Source organism: Exserohilum turcica (assembly GCF_000359705.1).
Source record: "Exserohilum turcica Et28A unplaced genomic scaffold SETTUscaffold_14, whole genome shotgun sequence".
Lineage (NCBI taxonomy): Eukaryota > Fungi > Ascomycota > Dothideomycetes > Pleosporales > Pleosporaceae > Exserohilum > Exserohilum turcicum.
This window is the reverse complement of record NW_007359959.1, coordinates 731,916-752,949: the sequence shown is the minus strand read 5'-3', so window position 1 is coordinate 752,949 and position 21,034 is coordinate 731,916. Positions and strand designations below refer to the sequence as shown.

The window sequence follows — 21,034 nt, the reverse complement described above, 5'->3', positions numbered from 1 at the left end:
AAACTTTCTACGGCCGCACATGGGACGTCCGTTCCAAGCCCAAGGCCGAAAACATCGCCTACACCCCCGACTATCTGGGCTTGCACATGGATCTCCTGTACACGTCTAACCCGCCACACCTGCAGCTCCTCCACTCGCTGCGTGCCCGCACCCCAGGCGGCGAATCCTTCTTCTCAGATGCCTTTGCTGCAGCACGCCAGCTCCGCGAGCAGTCAGAAAGCCACTTTAAGACTCTGTGCACGTTCCCCGTGACATATCACTACCACCATCCCACCCAGCACTACCACTTTACACGCCCAGTCATAGAAACTTTTTCCAACCCAGACGCTACGGAGCCCACCAGCGCCGCCATCCGCCGCATAAACTGGTCTCCGCCCTTCCAAGGCCCCGTCCAACAACCCAGCGGCAGCAGCACCGCGCCTTCGCTCCGCGACTTCATTGCTGCGTCGCACGCCTACGAGAAACTACTTAGTTCCGAGGATAATCTGTACGAGTACAGGCTGAATGAGGGCGAGTGTGTGATTTTCGATAATAGAAGAGTGCTGCATGCGCGCAAGGCGTTTGATGCGTCAAAGGGCGAGCGCTGGCTCAAGGGCGCTTATGTAGATAACGATGTGTTTTTTTCAAAACTGAGGGTCTTGCAGGAGAGGTTTCAAGGGATGTGGGTGGCTGATGGCGTGGTGAGCCGGCCTGTAGAGTAGAATAGTGGATAGATGGCGACATGGTAGTAGATAGTGTTCGTGGCATTTAGAATTGTAAAAGTGGATTTTTGTTACGCTTTTCGTCTTGTATCTTTGCACATGATGTATGCTCACCATAGTCAATTTGTCGGAAACAAAGATGATAAGAGATGAGGAGCTAGATATATATTCAAAGTGTCGAGAAACATCACTGCCATAGCAAGACTTGTAATACCACAGTCGAGTGTTTTCCAATCACCAGCTCGAGATCCAAGTGCGCAGAAAGCATTGCGAATGAAGCGCATCTATTTTCTAGTCTAGTATCTATGTTCAAAGTGTAAAAGAGTGTCTAAAGTTGCAAAACAAAAACTCCAAAAAAAACCCTCAAAAGCAAAAGAATCAACCGCGCCACCATGCTCAATCCCACTACCCATCTTCCTCCTCTTCATTACCTCCACCAAGAAAAAAACCCCGAAAACTCAAAATATATATAAGTGATTGAATAAGAAAGCCCCCCCTCGAAATTTACCCCTCACCCGTGTCTATATCTATGCATTACTCCGCCGGCCATGCAATCGTTGAAAAAAAAAGGCTATCGCAATGAGATAGCGAGAGAGAGAGAGAGAGAGACAGCGGACTTAAGCCTTGTCGCACTGGAACTGGAATCCATTGAGCCAGGTAGGAATGGGCTTGGTGATATCGTCGTCGAGGTTAACAAAGTTCTTTGCGCGGCCATCGAGCTCAATGACCCAGCCGGCGACATTGACGTTGACAAGCTTGCACTTGGTCGTGTCTTGGAAGACGGTGAGCTGCGCCGAAGTACCCAGGATGTTGCCGTTGCCGCTGTCAATCGCGCTGTTGGCGAAGCGCGCTGAGATGCTGTAGGGAAGGCCGTCGGCGGGGACCGTGGTGTCGGCGCTGGCGCCCGTGCGGTCGTTGAAAATGCGGAGCGTGATTTGAGGGGTGGGGTTGGGGAGAGCAGACACGGAGGTGCTGAGGGCCAGGATGGCAGCGGCGAAGGTGGTGGTGAACTGCATTTTGGTGGTTGGGTGGTTGTTGTTGTTTGGAAGTGAAGTTGAGTGAAGTGGAGTAGATGTAGGAGAAGAGTGTTGTAGAAGCTGTAAGGCTGTTGTGATGAAGAAGCTGTTGTTGTTGTTGTGATGATGAACTTGTAGGTCGCGACACTGCTATTATTTATACAATCGTTGCTGTATACATTTCCAAGCTGTACATCTCTCGATGGAACATCCCTCTGACACTGCCCTACCTGAAGCTATTCGCAGAACATCGTCGGTGAGGCATGCTCGCAGCCACCGCCCTTTCTCAGCCTCCTCCACAGCAGTCGCTGAAGCATCGTGAGATGCCAATGCTACAGATGAGATCCTTCATGAGCGAGTTTCAAAGACATGCTTCCTCTTCTTGGTTAGCTCGAGGCACAGCTGTTCCTACACGTCGCTCGGCGTTACATTGGAATGCTTGCAACGACACAGTGTGGCTTGACCTAGTGCCGAAAACGCTGTGCCTAGTACTTTTCCCAGACTTCTTCCGGCAGAAAGTTACGGTAAGGGAGCCGCAGTGCGTAATGAAAATGCGGTGGTCGAAAATAGAGCTGAGGTTGCTGATGGCTTGGCGGGACTTGGCCGGCGTCGCTCAGCCTCCGTATTTCTCCACTGTAAGCACATTAGAGTTGGCAGCGCATTTTGTTAGTGGCTGAGCACCTAATGAGCTGATGTTAATTGTAAATTATAGAGTATAGCTTGCCATGCGCCTCTTCCTTCGAGGTGGGGCTCCGTGCGGTGTAGTTATCGGTAGAGAGCCAAGATGCGCTCGTGGTGTTGCAGTGTAGTAATTTCCAAGCTTCATTCTCCTTTTGTGTAGTAGACAGGCAGCTGATGGAAATAGAGCAGTAAGATCAATTCGGCTGTTTGATGAAAGAAGAGCGATTCTACTCGCGAGGCAGGATTTGCACGTGCGGTACAAGCCACTGCTGCGCTTTTCGCGCGTATTCCTCTCCCTATAGTAAGCGACCTACATATTTCAAAATTCATCACCGTTTCCCGAACAAACACTCTTGCGTGCAATTCATGTGTCGCGAATATTGGAAATTTCTTCTACGTTCCGCGCCGTGGGGAAGCAGGTGTCTGCAGATAGCAGATGCACTCTAGAAGTATATGCTGTGTCTCCCAGACCAACAGTTTTCAATGAAATGACCATCTGCACAAGGCTAGAACAACACAATACCAAATAATTTCCATATCGCTGTGTCGAAATAGTTTATCATGATACACCAATTGACCTACACAGTGTTTCTATCAGAGAGACAGTAATCATCACTCCTTTGCATGTTTCGTCGCATAACCCCATCGCGAGAAAAGTAAGGCAAAAGTAGGAAACGATCGACCTACGTGTTAAATTCAGTCGTGATTGTCGTTTCAAATCGGGCATACGCTGTACAGGCATGATCATGGAACGATCAGTGTTCACAGTTGGTAACTCTGTTTGCGAACAGCGCATAGTTGAAGTGGCAGACAAAGCAACCTGTATCTGCCTTTACTTAAACATCTCTTAACGTCGCTGCGTAATGGTAATTTTAACCATTTCAAATACTAGAACCTGCATCTCAAAAAGAAATATGACCCACAAGCAGTATTCAGAACCGCCTTGTGATGCGCCTTTTGAGGCTAATAATCACAAACCACAGTAAGCGCATTTGGATTGTTTTTCCAATCCAAAACTGACATACTGACTATTGCACACAGTAACCAATTCTCATCCTTCTTGGATCTCCCCGCAGAGCTACGAAACAGCATCTACGAGCTAGTTCTTCACGAGGGCACTTTCGACGTGTTTCCTAACCAACACTCGCCCAAGCCTCAGACATTATCTTTACTCTCTACCTGTACCCAGATACGATATGAAGCGTTGCCTATCTTCTACTCGCGCAATACCTTTGACTTTGCTTTTATGGTCACGCATATCCCAAAGTTTGTCAGGATGGTAAGTACTGCAGCCTGTAGGGCAGTTCGGTCTATTCGCTTAGATCACAATGATATGCGGCTTCTTCTTGAGGCTTTCGAACGCGGACAGACGCGGAGCGAGTTGAGACTGTTCTCTTCATTGGAAGAGGTAGTGATTAAAATGAATAAGCCAGAGCGAAGGTCGCGGTTGGCAGTAACTGAGGCGATTAGACCAATCGTTGGGAGAGATGTCGTAGTTAGATTTGGATAGAGTGTGAGAGAATATACTAGTAGTCTCTTGCGTGAGGCTAAGTGAGAGACTAAAAAACATGCTAAAGTCTCAGAAGCCGCAAATTGGACTCACTCACTAGTGAAGGTGAGCATTGGCTCGCTCACTGTTGATTGGTCCGCTCTCTTTCACTCGGACAAGGCGCGATGCTATAAAAGTTCGGCAGATCTGCTTTCTCCACCTTTTCCCACAACAACTCAAACAACCACACCACCAACACATTGTACACCCTCCGACATGGCCAAAGACCAGCGCAGTGACCGACGTGCGAAGAAAAGAGTCTACCGCGCCAAGAAGAGCACCCAGGACCCTGACGTTGTCGAGAGCAAACACGATCGCATGTGAGTATCATAGCGGCACTGAGCGCAAGAAGAAAACTGACGCAGAAGTAGCTCCCGAGAAAATCAGACTTCATCGCCCTTTCTACGTCTATCAGCCGAGCTCCGTAACCACATTTACGACTATTGCTTCGTCAATGCACAGCAAGAGCAGAAGCACGGGAGCTCTGGTCCTGAAATTACTCCGGGAGTACCGTCTCTAGCTCAAGTCTGTCGCCAAATCCGCACAGAATTCGCGCCTATATTCTTCAGCAGGGCCACATTCCGCTTTGGAAAGATGGAAATGATGGCGGATTTTAGTCACTCACTGACTGGGGGGCACCGTCAAGTCATTAAATCCGTGTGTCTATCGATGGTCGCGGTAGATGAAGTAGTGTATTGGTACATGTGCTCCCGAATTTGCAAGGAAACTCGGCGGGATGCAGAACATGTCAGAGATTTGATTCAGTTCCCATCGTTGGGGAACGTCGAGGCCGAGGTTAAAATCCGCGTCCAGCGCGATTCCGAAGCCCATGCCCTAATCAGGGATGCTGTTAGGTTGTATTTTGAGAATAATGACCTGCATGTCGATTGCTAAACTTGTCATACCTAGTATGATATCCATTCTGGGTAGTAGCGATGGCAAAAACATTCAACCACAGTTGGACAAAGTCTCTTGGTACAAGTCCTCTTTCTCTCTCTTCCTTCTTGCATAGGCCTGGCCTGGTTCATGTACAGTAAACAAACCGCAACAGTCGGACCAGCATTGAATCTTTTGCACTGTATTTTGCAATGAATATCTTGGGCATGGAAATCAGCAGGTGGAATCAGCGGAGGACAATTCTGTAACTAGGCTAGCAGTAATCAATCAAAAATACCTTCTTCCCTCCCTTGTTAAATACACAGACTCACATGCGAAATACAGACACTAGAATCGATATTTCATCCCTCCAAGCCACAAGACCAGTTACAAAGATAGCCTCCAAAAAAACGACCCAAATTACCATGACGTCACCAACCAACACCACTCCATGTTACATGGCCTAAGAGCATTAAGAATACCACAGAGAGAAATTGAAAAAAAACAGACCGGCCCGCACATATACACACATACACACACACACACACACACACACACACACACACACACACACACGTATATATATATATATGTACGCCTTAGTCATGTAAAACCTTTCCCCCCCAACAAGGAAGGTACTTATCAATACACACAAAAATAACCGTTACACATATGACTCAGTCGTTTCCGCTCTCTTGATTCCCAGAAAAGAAGAGAAGAAGAAAAAAAGACCGAGTACATACATATATCACCACACCAGTTATCTCTCTCTCTCTCTCTCTCATAACCCCACAAGCTTACATGCGAAAAAAGAAAAACAGAAAAGAAGAACAAGAGGAATAAGAAAAGATGCCCATCTACACGCACACCCCATCCTCACCCGCCCTCCAACAAGCTCTCAAAGCCAGTCTACCCTACAGCATCAACCTCGTGTACCGAATACAGCATGTCAATCAAACGCCACACGCGCATGTCCTAGCTACATTTCCCGCGTCGTCCATGACGACCACCACGGCGACAGATGCGATAATACCGCCATGCTGGGCGGCCGCATATCTGGACCAGTCGAAGCGGCCCGAGACAGAGCTGTGGCTATTCAGCACGCTGGAGCTTCCGGAGCATGGACAGGCTTCTGATGATGATGGTGGTGGTGGTGGTGGGAAGTACTGTCTAGGATGCAAAAACGCCGTGTTGGATTTGGTGGGCTACATGGCTACGCTACCTGCGCCGCCGATGCTCGCGGAGAATGCTCCTGCTATGCATCTTGCGAGGCAGCATGAGAAAGAGTATCCTACGCCGCCTCCTTCCGGCGCGTATCAGATGACGCCGGGAACGTACATGCGCCATCTCCTTCTGCCAAAAGTCGTCACGCTCGGAGCATGCCAGCGCGATGTGTTTAGTATTCTGCGCGAGGCGGGCATCGTGCGGACTGAGCTCCCTGGCCCAGATGCGGAGCTTAATAAGTTTCTGTTCAAGCTTTCTGATCTACCAGAGACGCGACCACTACCTGACGGGCTGCGATGGGGACAAGTGCGCAAGCAAGACATTGCGACTGTCCAAGCTCGAACAGCTATACCCCGAACAGCAGGCACTTTGATGTCACTGAAGAGTGTGGCAGTTTTCGAGGAAAAGACGGACACACCCGTGGCGTGGACGTTTCTTGGATTGGATGGGTCTCTAGTCTCGCTACATACGGAAGAGGCCTACAGAGGCAAGGGTATAGCAAAGGCTGTCGCCGCAAGGCTCTTGAGACAGCACGCACAGGGATTAGCAGTCGATAACCAAGGCAATGCCTGGTCGCACGCAGACGTCTACATGGGCAATGTACAAAGTGAGAGCGTGTGCTGCAGTCTAAGTGGCAAGGCGCTCTGGAGGTGCTTCTGGTTGCGCATAGATCTTGATCGGGCTGGAGCACTTGCAGGCACATCAGCTGCATTCGCTGGGTATCACGGAGACAAGTAGTATAGTCGAAAGAGCGGTAATAGGAATCTGTCTTCAAGTCAGCGTTCAGCTCTGCCACATAAGCCAACAAGAAATGAGTAGAATGCGTTGCTCATTAAAAAATTAGAGTGTTGTTGTTGTATTTTTGATCCTCACCGTGGGACCTCAGGGTTAAAAAGAAGATAATCATAGCGATAGCGTCGAAGAAAGAGTTGAGCTTACCTGACGTGTGAACCAATACCCTTGCTTGGCAAGCATCACGGGCATATTCTGTTTCTGAGTTCATCTTATCGTATTGTCGTTGACTGTCTATATCATCAAGACATTTTCGACAGGCCGTAGCCATGCCGACATCTCTCAAAAAGTGTCATCGCAAACGTGATAGGCTTAGTCGAACAGACCGAAGCCCATGTCCTCATCCTCGGACTCCTCCTTCTCCTCCTCCTTGGCCTCCTCCTTAGCGGCAGGGGCGTCACCGCCAGTAGTGGTACCGACAGCGGGGGCAGAGGAAGCGTACTTGTCGGGGTTGGCAATGCGGTCCTTGAGCTCGGAGATCTCGTCCCACTCGTAGTCGGTCTCGATGGCGACGGCGAGGACCTTCTTGTACGAGTTGACAACCGAGTGCATAACCGAGGGCAGGGTAGGGTAGCTGATAGCCAGAGAGATACTGGCAATGGCGGTGATGGCCGAGGTGAAGGTCTTGAGGAGCTGCTCCTCGCCAATGTCCAAGACGGAAGCGTCAAAGGTCTGGCCGTTGTCGTAGATCTGGTAGATACCCATACCGTAGGTGAAGGGAGAGATGTTCAACAGGTTGAGCAGGGTGGCCTCGGAGGCACCGACCTTGTTACCGGCCTCGATGAGCTTCAACTCGGTGGTGATTTCAATGGTACCACGGGCAATCTTGGTGGGGACACCGAGAGCCTGGAAGAAAGACGTCTTTCCGGGTTCCATACCACTGCAGCCTTGTCAATTGCGTGTTCAATGGGTATGCGCCCGAGATGGTCTTACGTGTTTCCGGCGGGAATGAACACATCGCCAGGGGCAACGGCACCGGCACGAGCAGGGGCGGCGACACGGTTGGACAGGATCTTGTCACGGGTGGCCTTGAGGTCGGCGTTGGTGAAGACGAAGCCAACGTTGCCTATACCACTATTAGCGCCATGGCTGGATACGGGAATGGGGAAACGCACCCTTGACGTGGGGAAGAAGGCGCTCGTACTCTGGGTTGTCACCGACAAGACCCTTCAGAGCACGGCGGACCATGGTGTTCTTTCCCATGAGGACGACACCCTCGCCGCGCAGAGACTGGCGGATCTCGTGCATCTGCTGCGACGAGACATTGTCGACGGTGACGATGAAGATGCTCTTGTACTCCTTGAGGAGCGCCTCGAGCTTCTCGAAGTAAGCGGCCTTGGTTTCTTTCTTGCCCCCCATTGTGTTCGGTGACGCAAAGGGATGTTTAAGGTCTTAGTTTTGGTGGTCGTGGTTGTTTTGGGGAGAGAGGAGGACAAAGTTCGGCTGGACGCGAAAATTGAGGTCGTCTGGCTGTGGGTGGCCCCTGCTCGCTAACGCGCTAGCGCATCCAGAGACAGAGAAAAGTACGGACAGACTTGACGAGACAGCATTGCTAGCTGCAACATCATGGCGCTGCCCTACCAATGTCTTGTTGCGCACAGCTCCAGAGATGCAGGCGACTGGACGCTTTTCGGTGCGAGCGGCCCAAAGCTGGTCGTCCAGTCCAGCCATGGAGTGACATCAATGTGGCCAGAGCAAGAAGCGCAGACTGAAGTGAGTGAGCAGACTGGGTCTTTCAACGAGTTTGATTGAACCGTAATTGTTCTGCTAAGGAATAATGCGGTGGGTACGTCGCTGACACGAACAGGCGCAGCAAGACGGCGAATCCGAGGAGCGCCCAGGCAAAAGGATCAAGCTGGAACAACCAAAAGAGCAGACATCCAACTTTTCAGACCTGATACTATCACATAGCGGACAGTACCTGATCGGTGTAACCGGCGAGGACAAATGCATCCGTGTCTTTCAGGTCGATTCCCAGGGTCGACTACAGCAATTAAGCGAGAGGTGCATGTCAAGAAGGCCTTCTTCAATTGCAATTACATCCGATGACTCGACAATTCTATGTGCGGACAAGTTTGGAGACGTGTATGCTCTGCCACTGCTTCACTCGCCAGAAGACGACAAGGCCGAGCTGTCAGAGGCCCCAGCAGCCGAACCCGAGCAAAAAGACTGGATGCCGTCCGCTACTACTCTGACAGTTCACTCTGGCAGAAATCGGAAGACGCTGGAGGAGCAGCTCAAGCAAAAGGCAAAGGGGCTAGTCAAGTCCAAGGAGCCCATGCGCTTCAAGCACGAACTCCTCCTCGGTCACGTTTCTATGCTCACAGATGTTGTCTTTGTAAAGGTAGATGGCCGAAGCTACATCATAACGGCTGACCGTGATGAGCACATTCGAGTTTCAAGAGGTCAACCGCAGGCGCATATCATTGAAGGCTTCTGCTTCGGCCATGAGGCCTTTGTAAGCAGGCTGTGTCTCACCCCATCTGGCCTGCTTGTCTCTGGCGGCGGAGACGATGATGTGTTCGTATGGGATTGGCAAGCAGGCTCTCTGAAAGAGAAACTGGCTATTCGGGATCTCGCCTTTGGTCATCTCCAAGAACGGAACATGGTCCCAATAGACCTGGAGCGTACCCACTACAAAGTCGCAGTCTCTGGTATATGGGTCCTGCCAAGTGATGGAAGCAATGTGAGCAAGGCATTTATCCGGACCATTAGAGCCCAACATCTGATTTCTGACAGGCCGAGACAATACTCGTAGCATGTGAAGGTGTTCCGGCGCTCTTCACCCTGACCCTAGGAGGATCCGCGCCTGGTCTACACATTCCACTGAATGGCAACGCGCTGGATATCGCTATGATGACAGCGTCGACAGGCTCGGTTCAAATGGTGGTCTCGGTAGACCACATTCATAAAGCAGGCTCCACCAACGAGAAGCGCGAGGATCCAGTAAGCCGCCTCCCTGCATGTAAATTGCACCCTGTCTCTAATACGAACAAGGTACCGAGGCTGCAGTATTTCTCGCTACAATCCAACGGCACGTGGCAGGAGGACAGCGGGCTTGCAAAGACGTTTGAGGCTGTTGAGCGCAGTGGAAACCCGGGTAATAGCAATGGCGATGTCCCGAGCGGGGACGACCAATCCGTCCGAGGCCTGCTCTACAACATGGAGAACCTCAGAAAGCGACCGGGCGCGGAGGATTAGCCAGCAACCTTGCGAGATGTGTGTAGAGGAGAGAAGATAGATGTCAAACACGGAGCAAATATACGAAGATAGCAAGTAGACCGTGATGAGCGCGGCTCCAGAACGTCCATGGCTTGTCATCATATCACGCCCAAGCCGTGCAGCATAACGGGGCAAACCAGCCGATACACCGATAGACGCGTGGTTGCCGAGGCCCCCGCAAGGGCGTATGCAGTTTGGCCAGGGGGGTTTCGCGGCAGATGCAGATGGGAGGTTGGAAACCAAAGTGCGTGGCTGCGGGTTGCGTGGGTCTAGTCGCCATCGGATTTCTAAGAATCCAGGCAAGCAGAGATCGCGGCGTGGCGATGGCGTACAGGGAAACCAAGTAGCCGCCGGACTTTTTCTTGCTTTCCGCCGGGGCGGCATCATCAGATAACAATACTTAGTCTGGGAGAGAAGTCGTGGTTTGACGTCTCCCTTTTCTTCTTTTCTTTTCTTCTTCTTCTTCTCCATCGCTATCGTAATTAAGAGACGTCGTGTGACCGTTGGGGCCTGCATAGAAAGTGAACTAAGCTCGGGCTCACACCAAGGTTGAATACACTCACACACACACACGCACTACAACCCCACTACTAAGCACACCGGCATCTGCCCCGAGGCTAGAAAGTCGGCGCTCACTAATTGCTGCGACATCTACTAAGCCAGCGACACGACCGACTTTCCAGCTGCTTCTCCCTCTCTGTGTCGTCTTCACCAAAAAAGCACGCTTGACGTCGCCGCGTAACCCTTCCGCATCCCATCCCATCCCACCATCCCGCACAGCGACCCACTCCCACCACCAGATCTTGCACGCGCCACGCGAGTCTTCGCACACGCCGTCAAAGTGTTCGCATCAATCTTCCGAAGGGCCACATCGCCTCAATACTTATCTTTATTCTCCGTGCCCATTGCTGCTGCTGCTTCGCACAACCAGCGCGTATCGCCTGTAGCGGGGCTCTCGACTGCTTCAAGTTTTTCAAAACCACAAGCGCGGAATATGCATTCAAAACTAGTCAGTAGGTCAAAACTGAAGCTGCCGTGCAAAAACAAGAGCTAACATGCCGCAGTCATTGGGTGAGTTCGCGACACAGCAGTTGCGACATATTTTTTTGGGGGGCGTTCTGACTCTGGTAGCTCTGGGCCAGCAGGCCACACCGCAGCCATCTATGCGGCACGAGCCGATCTGAACCGTACGACACCCTCACTGCGACATCAAATCACCGCTAACCATGCGCAGCCGTCATGTACGAGGGTTTCATGGCTCTCGGCATCGCAGCAGGCGGTCAATTGACCACCACGGACGAAGTGGAGAACTTTCCGGGCTTCACAAAGATTGGCGGAGGAAAGCTTATGGTCCGTCACCACATGCCACAGCTATGCGCCGGCCAGCACTCACAGCAGACAGGAACAAATGCGCGAGCAATCCGAAGCCTGCGGCACCGAGATTATTTCCCAGACCGTTGCCAAGGTCGACCTCAAGGCCCGTCCCTTCAAGTACTGGTTACACCCCATGGGCGATGACGAGGAAATCGAGGAGGAGGAGCACACGGCCGACGCCCTGATCATTGCGACCGGCGCAAAGGCAAGGAGGTTAGACCTCAAGGGCGAGGACAAGTACTGGGGCAACGGCGTGTCCGCATGCGCCGTGTGCGACGGCTCGCTGCCCATGTTCCGCGACCAGCCCCTCGTCGTCATTGGCGGTGGAGACTCGGCAGTAGAGGAGGCTATCTACCTCACCAAGAAGGCGAAGAAGGTGACGGTTCTCGTCCGACGAGACAAGCTACGGGCCAGCCGGACCAACGCCCGTCGGTTGACAACGCACCCCAAGATTGAAGTCATGTTCAACACGAGCGGTGTTGAGATCAAGGGCGAGGACAAGCCCAACGGCCTCATGACGCACCTGGTGGTCAAGAACAACGTCACAAAGGAGGAGCAGACACTGGAAGCCAAGGGCCTGTTCTACGCTGTTGGCCACGACCCCGCCACGGCGCTGTTCAAGGGCCAGCTCGACATGGACGAGGACGGCTACCTGATCACCAAGCCCGGCGAGGGCCTCACGAGCGTCGAGGGTGTCTTTGCCGCCGGCGACGTCCAGGACAAGCGGTACCGCCAGGCCATTACCAGCGCGGGATCCGGCTGCATTGCTGCTCTCGAGGCCGAGAAGTGGCTTGCCGAGAAGGACGACAGCGTCACCAACGAGCTCGAGACGGAGACGCAGGCCGAGAAGTCGCAGACCAACGGCGTCGTGCCCGAGTACCGCTCCAACCCTCTTCTGTAAATGAACTGCCCTGGTCCGTCCTGGGGTGGGAAACACACACAGACATTTGATTTGTTTAGTGCATAGCTGAAAGAGGACATGATGGGGGGGAAACCCCATGTCCTGTTATAGATCTCGGCAACATGGCAGGAAAGCCTGTTCCGTTTCCTTTGCTAAGCTCGTTGCGGGTGGGAGCATATTGCATAGAATCTTTGAGCGGTCGATTTAAGGGTTTTTAGATAGACGAAACATGTGGCAATAAAAAAAAGGTTATTTGGAATCGCATTCTGAACGGAAGTGGGTATCGTATTGGTTCTAATACTCGTGCATGGTCTTCTCTTTTGAGGTTGGTGGTCCTTTAACACTCGTTACTACCAACAACCAGTCGTCACATGATGGAGCAGCGCATAATGTGTATACGCGATGCGGTACATGTGGGCGGGCTTGACGAGCGTAGTAGCCGTCTAGCAGGCGACATTGCATGCTCGCTCCACACGCCTTGTGACGAGACTGCTGGCTCCGGAGGATGACGAGAAAGCTGAATAGCATCTAGGTTGATAAGCATCAACGTCCCAGGCCATTGGCTTTGAGAAGGTTGAGCGCACTCTCGAATGCCTTGACCACACTGATGTCTGCGTCAAGTTAGCCAGCGTGGCATCCCCAGGCGAAGAATCACGGTAACAAGCTCACAGTGGTTTCTCTTCTGCTCAAGCGTATCCTCCGAGTGCTTGACGTATGACGTGCGCGTACACAGTCTGTAAATGCACATCAGCCCAACGCAACTGCATCGCACATCAGCCACAAACGTAGGGGGACCCACCTTGAATACGTTCGATCCGTCTCATGCAGGTGTCCTGACTGCGCCCATAAACGGAAATACTGGGCAAAAAAAAAGTATTAGAAGTGTCCATGTGTTTAGTAAGAAGGAAAGAGGCAAACATTACAGTCATGAGGCTCTCCCATTCCTCTGTTAGCGCTGCTTCCTCCCCATGGCATGTCTTCATCGCCTCGTGATACCGATGGTGCAGGTCGTCCCAGTCAAAGTGGTCGATTCTGTGCGCAGGGTCCGAATCGTCTTCCTCGACTTCTGCTTCTGCTTCGCTGTCGGCGCTGCTTGGCTCGTCGCTGTCATCGTGTCTGGGCTGCTGGGCTGACGCTGGACGCTGCGTCGCATCGGAGCCTACTCGTCTGAGTGGTGCATGGGCGGCTTGAGAATCCTGGCTTGCAGGCTGCTCAGGCCCTGACGTCGGTCCTTGGTCCATGCCTGCAGTGTCTGAGACAGGAGCCTGCTGCTGCACTGGGGGCGAAGACGGCAGAGCAGGCGAAGTTTGGTTTGGGGGCGTTTGCGCTCGCCCGGTCTCGGAGGTGCTGTTCATTCGTGATGCTCGTGGTGGCGGTGGCGGTCAGTGCTGAGGATTACAGTAGTAGAGCGTTGCAGCATTGTCCTGCGCCCATCCAGAGGGAATCTGACGTGTCGACGTCGGCCGTGGTATTTTTTTTCTAAACTCGAGTTGAATCGGCTGCTTGCAAGTCTCGTTTGGAGAGGGCATGTTCACACCACGTGCCTAGCGCAATGGGGTTGGGTCAGTCGCGGCATGACGTTGGAAGGTGCGTCTGACTCGCGCCTCATGCCCGTCCTCAGATACCGCCTCATGTCACGCTGGCTTTCCTTTTCCCTTCGGCGCGCTCTCCCCCCATGCCCTTATCTACACAGCACACAAACAGCAGCGTTGACACAGCCTCCAGATTCACCGGACACCCTACTGGCTGATCTCCATGGATACATAGGCTCCTGCCGATCCCCGCGGCGAAACAACTCTCACCATGGTCTCGCTGTACCTCGCGGCCCTACCACTCTACGAATTCTCTGGAGGCGACATCACATAACATACGCGTTTCGCCATGGAATGCGACATTTGCGGCAAGGGCGCCAGCCTCAGCCAGCCCTTCCACTGCATGACTTGCGCCCGCGCGTACCTTGAACAGCCCCGCATCGAGCTCGCGAGGACGCTGATAGACCGTGATGGCGTGGAGAAGCACGTCAAGGCGATTATAAACGGCTCCGAGGACCAGGCGATACAGCATGTTTCGCTCGTCGACTCCAAGGGCGGACTCTTGGTCGACCGGCAGGAGTGCACCAACAATCTAAACTGGCAGCGCACCAAGGCAGAGACGCTCGAGATACACGAGCGCGTCAAGGCCATCTCGGAGCATGCCGGCAGGCTTCGCCAACAGATAGAAGCCACCCGGAAGGAGCTCGAGGCCAAACGAGCAGCCAACGCACAGCGCAAGTCGGACCTCTCGTCGGCCACGTACGGGATTGAGTCGCGGCGGGCGAACGAGCTGGACAAGGTGCAGCAAAAGATCAAGAGGCTCGACTACAATGCGGACAAGATGCATCACGACACGATAGATTTGCGCATGCAGCTGTGTACGACTGCCGCGAAGCTTGCGGGCTTGAAGATGCAGCGGCGAAAGACGAGAGACGGCAGCATCAAGGAGGTCTTCAACATAGGGCCCGGGTCACGCCTGCGCATACACGATCTCCGCGACATGAACGGTATGACTGGACTTGTTGCGTACGGTGGTAAATGTACTGACGTGCGCACAGATGTACCTCCGGATGGCTTGTCTGCCTCGCTGGCTGCTGTAGCCCAGCTCCTTGTTCGGGTTGCAGCCTACCTAGGCATCCGTCTTCCTGCTGAAATCACACTGCCCCATAGCGACTACCCGCAACCTACCATTTTTAGCCCAGCATCGTCGTACCAGGGGAAGAAAGTGCCGTTTCCTGGCTCGACGCCCTCACACTCGTCAAGCACCAGCCCTGAAGCCTCTCGCACGCTCGAAGCGCGCGTGCACCTCCCTAAGCCCCGTACCCTCTTTGTCGATCGGCCGTTGGGCCACCTCTCAGCCGAGGATCCTCCGGCATACTCATCCTTTATCGAAGGCGTGTCGTTGCTTGCATACGATGTGGCATGGCTCTGCCGCACACAGGGCATGAAGGACAGCTTCAAGCAGTGGGAGGATACGTGTTCAATGGGTCGCAACCTGTACCGACTGCTGATTGCGCAAGAGTCGTACAACCCGCAGCGAGTTGAGAATACATTCGACAAGGACATTAGCATATCCAAGTCGTCTCGCTTTATTCCGCGCAAGTCAGGAGTTGGGTTTGGGCAGCTTTCGCACGCGACGTCGCACTCGTTCCTGGGCATGGCGGAAAATGCAAACTACATCAGCGGGTGGGGGTTGTCACCGACAAAGGTTGTCGACGAGCTCAAGGCATTCTTACTCGCGGAGCAACAAGCACAGGAATGGGATGTGTTGAACCAGAAGGAATGGGAGGACATGGAGAAGCTGATGGCCGAAGAGCCGGTGGTGGTTGGAGAAAAGCGACGGGGCAACACGGGCTTGGACGATGGACGCAGCTACCTGACGTCGACTACAGCCAATGGGAAAGCGTCGCCATCACGCAAAGTGGATGCTTCTGAGGGTGAGCAGACTACGCGCAAGAAGGGTGTAAGCGGCTATGTGAAGCTTAAAAGTAGGCCCGAAGACGATGCATATTAGGGCTAGCAACGGGCTTGCAGTGTGAGCTAATGGGCACATGGAGGACGTCCAAGTTGGATATTGAATCTGCAAGCTACCAATGCACGTGTATGGGAAATGCTGCTGCCGTTACGTATTTGAAATGCGCAGCCGAGCAAGCGGTATTGGTGTGCAGGCCGTGATGGTGTAAGCAAAGCGATGTGTAATCAGACAGCACAGCCAAGGCCGGCGCAAGGCGGGTCGGAGAATACTATGACACCATCCACGCTTGTCCATCACCCCCTACACGCCATGTTATGCCGAGCACCCGCCTGCCAACATGCCACCTATTCGTGGAACGCTGCTACGTATGTGTGTGTGTGTGTGTGCCCCTAAATACGTGGTCTTAATAATGCAAATGCTGCTGAGAAATACGCAAGTACGTAGTCCTCAGATCAAGCGGCACCTCTTGCCGAGACATGGGAGAGGGGGGGGTGGAGGGGTCATATATAAAACAGGGAGGAATCCACTGTTCGGTGTGGGCTTTGCTTTATTACTACTTGCTGCAACCACTACTACGACCCATCTCAAGGAAATTTTGTGCGAAAAAAAAAATCTCTGTTACCGCTATTCACGACAAGGGGAACCTTCGTTGCAAGAAAAAGACGTGATTTTTTTTCAATCTATTCCGGAAAACGAAAAAAGAAAAAATAAATACAGAAGACCGCCACCGCCAGAATAAATTACCTACTTAACGCGCTAAGTAGGTGGACGGACACGCGTTTTGCCCTCTCACAGGGATTTAAAATAAATACCCTTTGTGAGCCGGTGTCAAGACGACTAAGAAGAGAAAAAATAGAAAGAGAGAGGGCGTGCCACCTGCAGTCTGCATAGTTCCTCTTTTTTTTTCCCTCGCCCTACTTCGCTTGGAAAGAAAAACCCGGTCCTGTTTACGTATAATTATCTTGTGTCCTTTTACATTTCATCGTTTGACGACGACTACTACTACTACTACCCCGACTATACGACCACCTTCTTCTTGCCGCTGAAGTTTGGCGTTGTTCTTCCTGATTATCCTCTGCGCCGCAACGAAAAAAAGAGAGTTATCACAGCGTAACCATGACGCTCGCGGAACACCCAATCGATACCCCGCCACGCCCGGCGTCGCCTGTGCACCGATTCGGGACGCTGGCGGTGCACGCTGGAAGTCCGCATGATCCTGTTACTGGCGCTGTGATTGAGCCTGTGAGTTTTATTTCTTTGTCTTCTTTTTTTTGTGACAACGCGCCCCAGGTTTGACGGGGAAATCCAGACTGATAACTGGGGTGGTAGATTTCGCTTTCGACGACGTTTGCGCAGACCAGTGTTGGTCGCCCGGTTGGCGAGTATGAGTACTCACGCTCCTCGAACCCTAACCGGTATGTTCTTCTTTCTTCGTAGCTGCTTTTAACGAGCCCCCAAAAGAGTGAGAGAGAGAGAGAGAGTGTGTGTGTGTGAGAGAGACAACAACTTACACGCCCATGACAGAGACAACTTTGAAAAAGCCATCGCCGCCCTCGAACACGCGCGCTATGCCCTCGCCTTCTCGTCGGGCTCCGCCACCACAGCCAACATCCTGCAATCGCTGGCCGCAGGCTCCCACGTAGTCTCCGTCTCAGACGTATACGGCGGCACGCACCGCTACTTCACCAAAGTCGCGCTCACACACGACGTCAAAGTGACGTTTAGCCCGAGCATCGAAATCGACATTGCAGAGCTGATCCGGCCCAACACCAAGCTCATCTGGATCGAGTCGCCGTCGAACCCGACGCTGACGCTCGTGGACATCCGCAAGATTGCTAGCATCGCGCATACGCACGGCATCATGGTGGTGGTGGACAACACGTTTATGAGTCCGTATGTGCAGAACCCGCTGGACCACGGCGCGGACATTGTCGTGCACTCGGTGACAAAGTACATCAACGGCCATTCCGACGTGGTCATGGGCGCCGCGGCTTTCAACTCGGACGCGCTGTACGAGCGGCTTTCTTTCCTGCAGAATGCGATAGGAGCCGTGCCCTCGCCCTTTGACTGCTGGCTTGCGCACCGCGGCCTCAAGACGCTGCACCTGCGTGCGCGCGAGGCAACCAAGAACGCAACGGGCGTTGCCACGGCCCTCGAAGCCTCGCCCCACGTCATCGCGGTAAACTACCCAGGCCTCAAGTCGCACCCGCAGCACGCCATTGCGCTGAAGCAGCATCGCAACGGCATGGGCGGCGGCATGCTGTCGTTCCGCATCCACGGCGGCCATGCGGCTGCCGAGCGCTTCTGCCAGGCCACGCGCATCTTCACGCTTGCAGAGTCGCTCGGCGGCGTCGAGTCGCTCGTCGAAGTCCCCAGCGCCATGACGCACGGCGGCATCCCGCGGGAACAGCGCGAGGCCGCCGGCGTCTTTGACGATCTCGTCCGCATCAGCTGCGGCGTCGAAGACGAGGCCGATCTCGTCGCTGATGTAGTCCAAGCCCTTGAGAAGGCTGTCGTTGGCGCCAAAATCCAAAATCCAAATTAAAGAAATCGCTTGCTATCTTTTAGACAATGGATTTCTTCTCCCCCTTTTTTTCCCCTCACTTCTCTGTTTTCTCTCTACGTGAATAAAAGAGAGAGAGAGAGAGAGAGAGAAGGGAAAAAAAAGGGGGGGGGGTCGTCTTGTTCCCATGCTCATGCATAGACACATATATATACATGCTCATGGGACAAGTCACTTCACGTCACATCACAACACGAGGATATCATACACTTCTGCATTTACGGGCGTTTTTATCTTACTTTACTTTACGTTATTTACGACTTTTCCCTTTTTCTTATTTTTTTTTTTTTNTTTTTTTACGAAGGCTACATACTTGGATGATGATGATAATATGTCTATCCCGAATCGTACCCCCCCCCCCGCCCGAAAAAAAAGGTATGAAAAGAGAAAGAAAAGACAACATGGCATAAATGATACCACTACTTTTTTCATGAATTTGACTCGTACATTTGCCTTTGGGTGTTTGTATGATTGATTGCATGATGTCTTTTCTTCTTCTTCTTCTTCTCTTGATTCAGTCACAGTCTAGTCCACATGTGGCTATCAGAATCATTGATTGCAAGACAAGACAAGAAATCAAACAACGGTCAAGAGTAATCGGGATAACTTGGGATGTTTCATAGGATTATTTTCACAACCACACTACAACTCATCTCGACTCCTCTCACCACCAGCCTCCTGCTCTTGCTGCTGCTGCTGCTGCTGCTCCTCTTCCCTCTTCCTGCTCTCCACATCCTCATCCCACATCTTCTTCTTTGGATTACGAGGCTTGCTACTCTCCTTGAGCACAGTTCCGTCTCCACGCGTTACTGGCCCATCATCTTCATCTTGCTTCCGTGGTTTGAATTGCGGGTGGTCCGGCACCTCTTGTTGTTGTTGCTGCTGTTGCTGCTGATTTTGTTCCGCCATGTTGCCGACTTGCTGCGAGTAGGAGCCTGGGGGACTAGGATCTTGACCTTGTTTCTGGGCTCCGCCTCCACGACCAACGGGAATGTAGTGAGGCTGGGCGTTGGGTTCGCGCCGGGGTATGCCGCCTGTTGCGCTGGGTTGGATGACTAGGCTCTTGGAAGAAGACGATACTGCGGTGCCCACTGGTGCAACTGCGAAAAGAATGCGAAAGACAATCTTGAGCGGCCACAGGATAAACCACGTTAGCGGTCCGTACAGCCAGCGGCGGAAAACGAGCCAGAGAACGGTTGTGATGAGAATGTAAAAGGTGGTTTCGAGATACCACGTGTCACTTTTTTGGCTTTTGAGTAGTGTCGACACGAGCGTCTTGCTGTTTGCTAGCAGCGTGTTGAGGTCTGAGTAGTGCTCGCCGAGATTCTCAAGTGCAGCCGTCGATTGTTCAAGTGTTTCTTGGGCAAAGCGTGAGCGTGAGAGTTCCTCTCTCATCAACAGGTGTGTCCTTCGTAGGGCAGCGGTAACGTCCGAGGAAGCCTGGGCGACGACCTCGCCTTCTGATATGCCCTGCTGCTGCTTCCTTTGGCGATATGTAGACGAAGGAGTCGAGGAGCCTGACTGTAGGTTGGAGAAGAGCAGTTCGCGTTCCTTGAGCTTTGCGCGGTCGGCGTTGTGTTTGGCGGTAAGCTGGGCTTTGCGGTACTGTGCTCGCGAGCTGTGAAGAGTACAAGTTAGCCAGCCGCGCGCGCATTATGCGGAATAATCATATGCCTCACGATTTCAAGTCCTCGGTCAGTCTTGCAAGTAGGACGGCAAGCCTACTCCTTTCGCTCTCCTTGCTGCTGTCTTTTCTTCGGCCAGCAATGCCGCCGTGCAGAGTGACGTCTTCGACTTCCTGTCGCAGAAGCTCGAGTTCCTCCTCAATGCCCTTCAGCGTTTCATGTATCTCGGCACCAAGTTCGAGGCGCACGTCACCCTCGTCGGCAGGGTCTAGCGGCAGGGAGCCTGGCTGGAAATCGAGTTTGGCAAGGCGCTGTATGAGTTGGCCGGCCGCCTTGTTTGATTCGGAAAGGGTGTTTAGGCGCGCGGTGAGGGATTGGGTGGTGGAGGGGATGGGAGCCATGGCGTGGCGCGGAATGCGGAGAGGTAGTCGTCGCCGGTGACGGAGAGACGACGACTACGGTGGGCCGTTTAGGTGGGGGGAAAGAGCGCAACGTGTCTGAACCGCCCCCCGCAGCCCGACAGGAAATCTCAAGCACTCTTGCCAGATGCTTGCTGGTATGCCCTCGCAGCCCTTGCGCTACAAGACCACTAACATACTGCCAGCATTGGTCCAGCCCGTCCCTTCGCCGCCATGATCACCCGGTTCCTCACCGACGTCCGCGTGTCTTTCAATCCCTTCTCCCCGCGCTCCAAGCCCGCGCGCCTCTTCCTTTCTCTGATCCCACCGGATGCGCGCTTAGATGGCATGAAGATTGAGTCCAAGATGCTGCCGCGAAACAGCAAGGAGCCGGCGAGCTTGGGCGTCAAGTTCAGTACGTACACGCGACCCTGTCGGCACAAGACGGAGGGGCTAATCCATGTGCGCAGAAGACGGCAAGGAAATGAACCTGGATCTCAGCAAGATGCGCATCACACAAGTCGTCGAGGAGGTAGACAGACATTCACGGTCCTTGGCGCGGAAAGAAGAGCTAGCAGGCAACTAAAAACATCCTCTCTACATAT

General features: G+C 53.0%; 12 protein-coding genes across 12 annotated transcripts; 8 read left to right on the top strand and 4 right to left on the bottom strand.

Annotated features, from left to right (window-relative positions):
• Positions 1–959: 959 nt before the first annotated feature.
• On the bottom strand, positions 960–1,839 carry SETTUDRAFT_168134 (uncharacterized protein). Its single transcript, XM_008025362.1, has one exon. It carries the CDS (start codon positions 1,715–1,717, stop codon positions 1,319–1,321), a length of 399 nt encoding a protein of 132 aa, XP_008023553.1. The 5' UTR covers positions 1,718–1,839; the 3' UTR covers positions 960–1,318.
• A 1,473-nt stretch (positions 1,840–3,312) lies between these two features.
• On the top strand, positions 3,313–3,730 carry SETTUDRAFT_38226 (uncharacterized protein; the record flags this gene model as incomplete). Its single annotated transcript, XM_008025145.1, has 3 exons — positions 3,313–3,380; positions 3,440–3,677; positions 3,698–3,730. 3 exons carry the CDS (start codon positions 3,313–3,315, stop codon positions 3,728–3,730), a joined length of 339 nt encoding a protein of 112 aa, XP_008023336.1.
• A 433-nt stretch (positions 3,731–4,163) lies between these two features.
• SETTUDRAFT_38225 (uncharacterized protein) lies at positions 4,164–4,841 on the top strand (the record flags this gene model as incomplete). The annotated part of the gene is made up of 2 exons (XM_008025144.1): positions 4,164–4,267; positions 4,313–4,841. The coding sequence occupies 2 exons, from the start codon at positions 4,164–4,166 to the stop codon at positions 4,839–4,841; spliced, it is 633 nt and encodes a 210-aa protein (XP_008023335.1).
• Positions 4,842–5,672: 831 nt separating this feature from the next.
• SETTUDRAFT_38224 (uncharacterized protein) lies at positions 5,673–6,785 on the top strand (the record flags this gene model as incomplete). Its single annotated transcript, XM_008025143.1, has 1 exon — positions 5,673–6,785. The coding sequence occupies one exon, from the start codon at positions 5,673–5,675 to the stop codon at positions 6,783–6,785; it is 1,113 nt and encodes a 370-aa protein (XP_008023334.1).
• Positions 6,786–7,151: 366 nt separating this feature from the next.
• On the bottom strand, positions 7,152–8,198 carry SETTUDRAFT_105953 (uncharacterized protein; the record flags this gene model as incomplete). Its single annotated transcript, XM_008025361.1, has 3 exons — positions 7,152–7,719; positions 7,773–7,905; positions 7,955–8,198. 3 exons carry the CDS (start codon positions 8,196–8,198, stop codon positions 7,152–7,154), a joined length of 945 nt encoding a protein of 314 aa, XP_008023552.1.
• Positions 8,199–8,405: 207 nt separating this feature from the next.
• Positions 8,406–10,124, top strand: SETTUDRAFT_148459 (uncharacterized protein; the record flags this gene model as incomplete). The annotated part of the gene is made up of 4 exons (XM_008025360.1): positions 8,406–8,552; positions 8,647–9,525; positions 9,579–9,785; positions 9,837–10,124. The coding sequence occupies 4 exons, from the start codon at positions 8,406–8,408 to the stop codon at positions 10,038–10,040; spliced, it is 1,437 nt and encodes a 478-aa protein (XP_008023551.1). The 3' UTR covers positions 10,041–10,124.
• A 714-nt stretch (positions 10,125–10,838) lies between these two features.
• SETTUDRAFT_168133 (uncharacterized protein) lies at positions 10,839–12,574 on the top strand. The gene is made up of 5 exons (XM_008025359.1): positions 10,839–11,074; positions 11,126–11,132; positions 11,193–11,248; positions 11,296–11,411; positions 11,464–12,574. Exons 1-5 carry the CDS (start codon positions 11,056–11,058, stop codon positions 12,334–12,336), a joined length of 1,071 nt encoding a protein of 356 aa, XP_008023550.1. The 5' UTR covers positions 10,839–11,055; the 3' UTR covers positions 12,337–12,574.
• A 5-nt stretch (positions 12,575–12,579) lies between these two features.
• SETTUDRAFT_168131 (uncharacterized protein) lies at positions 12,580–13,786 on the bottom strand. The gene is made up of 4 exons (XM_008025358.1): positions 13,260–13,786; positions 13,136–13,194; positions 13,006–13,070; positions 12,580–12,947 (listed from the first exon to the last, which is right to left on the bottom strand). The coding sequence occupies exons 1-4, from the start codon at positions 13,689–13,691 to the stop codon at positions 12,880–12,882; spliced, it is 624 nt and encodes a 207-aa protein (XP_008023549.1). The 5' UTR covers positions 13,692–13,786; the 3' UTR covers positions 12,580–12,879.
• Positions 13,787–14,119: 333 nt separating this feature from the next.
• On the top strand, positions 14,120–16,071 carry SETTUDRAFT_148453 (uncharacterized protein). The gene is made up of 2 exons (XM_008025357.1): positions 14,120–14,875; positions 14,927–16,071. The coding sequence occupies exons 1-2, from the start codon at positions 14,218–14,220 to the stop codon at positions 15,880–15,882; spliced, it is 1,614 nt and encodes a 537-aa protein (XP_008023548.1). The 5' UTR covers positions 14,120–14,217; the 3' UTR covers positions 15,883–16,071.
• An 888-nt stretch (positions 16,072–16,959) lies between these two features.
• Positions 16,960–18,388, top strand: SETTUDRAFT_160082 (uncharacterized protein; the record flags this gene model as incomplete). The annotated part of the gene is made up of 3 exons (XM_008025356.1): positions 16,960–17,085; positions 17,173–17,258; positions 17,368–18,388. The coding sequence occupies 3 exons, from the start codon at positions 16,960–16,962 to the stop codon at positions 18,386–18,388; spliced, it is 1,233 nt and encodes a 410-aa protein (XP_008023547.1).
• Positions 18,389–18,952: 564 nt separating this feature from the next.
• SETTUDRAFT_128706 (uncharacterized protein) lies at positions 18,953–20,432 on the bottom strand (the record flags this gene model as incomplete). The annotated part of the gene is made up of 2 exons (XM_008025355.1): positions 18,953–20,024; positions 20,086–20,432. 2 exons carry the CDS (start codon positions 20,430–20,432, stop codon positions 19,049–19,051), a joined length of 1,323 nt encoding a protein of 440 aa, XP_008023546.1. The 3' UTR covers positions 18,953–19,048.
• A 231-nt stretch (positions 20,433–20,663) lies between these two features.
• Positions 20,664–21,015, top strand: SETTUDRAFT_106209 (uncharacterized protein; the record flags this gene model as incomplete). The annotated part of the gene is made up of 2 exons (XM_008025354.1): positions 20,664–20,844; positions 20,900–21,015. The coding sequence occupies 2 exons, from the start codon at positions 20,664–20,666 to the stop codon at positions 21,013–21,015; spliced, it is 297 nt and encodes a 98-aa protein (XP_008023545.1).
• Positions 21,016–21,034: the final 19 nt, after the last annotated feature.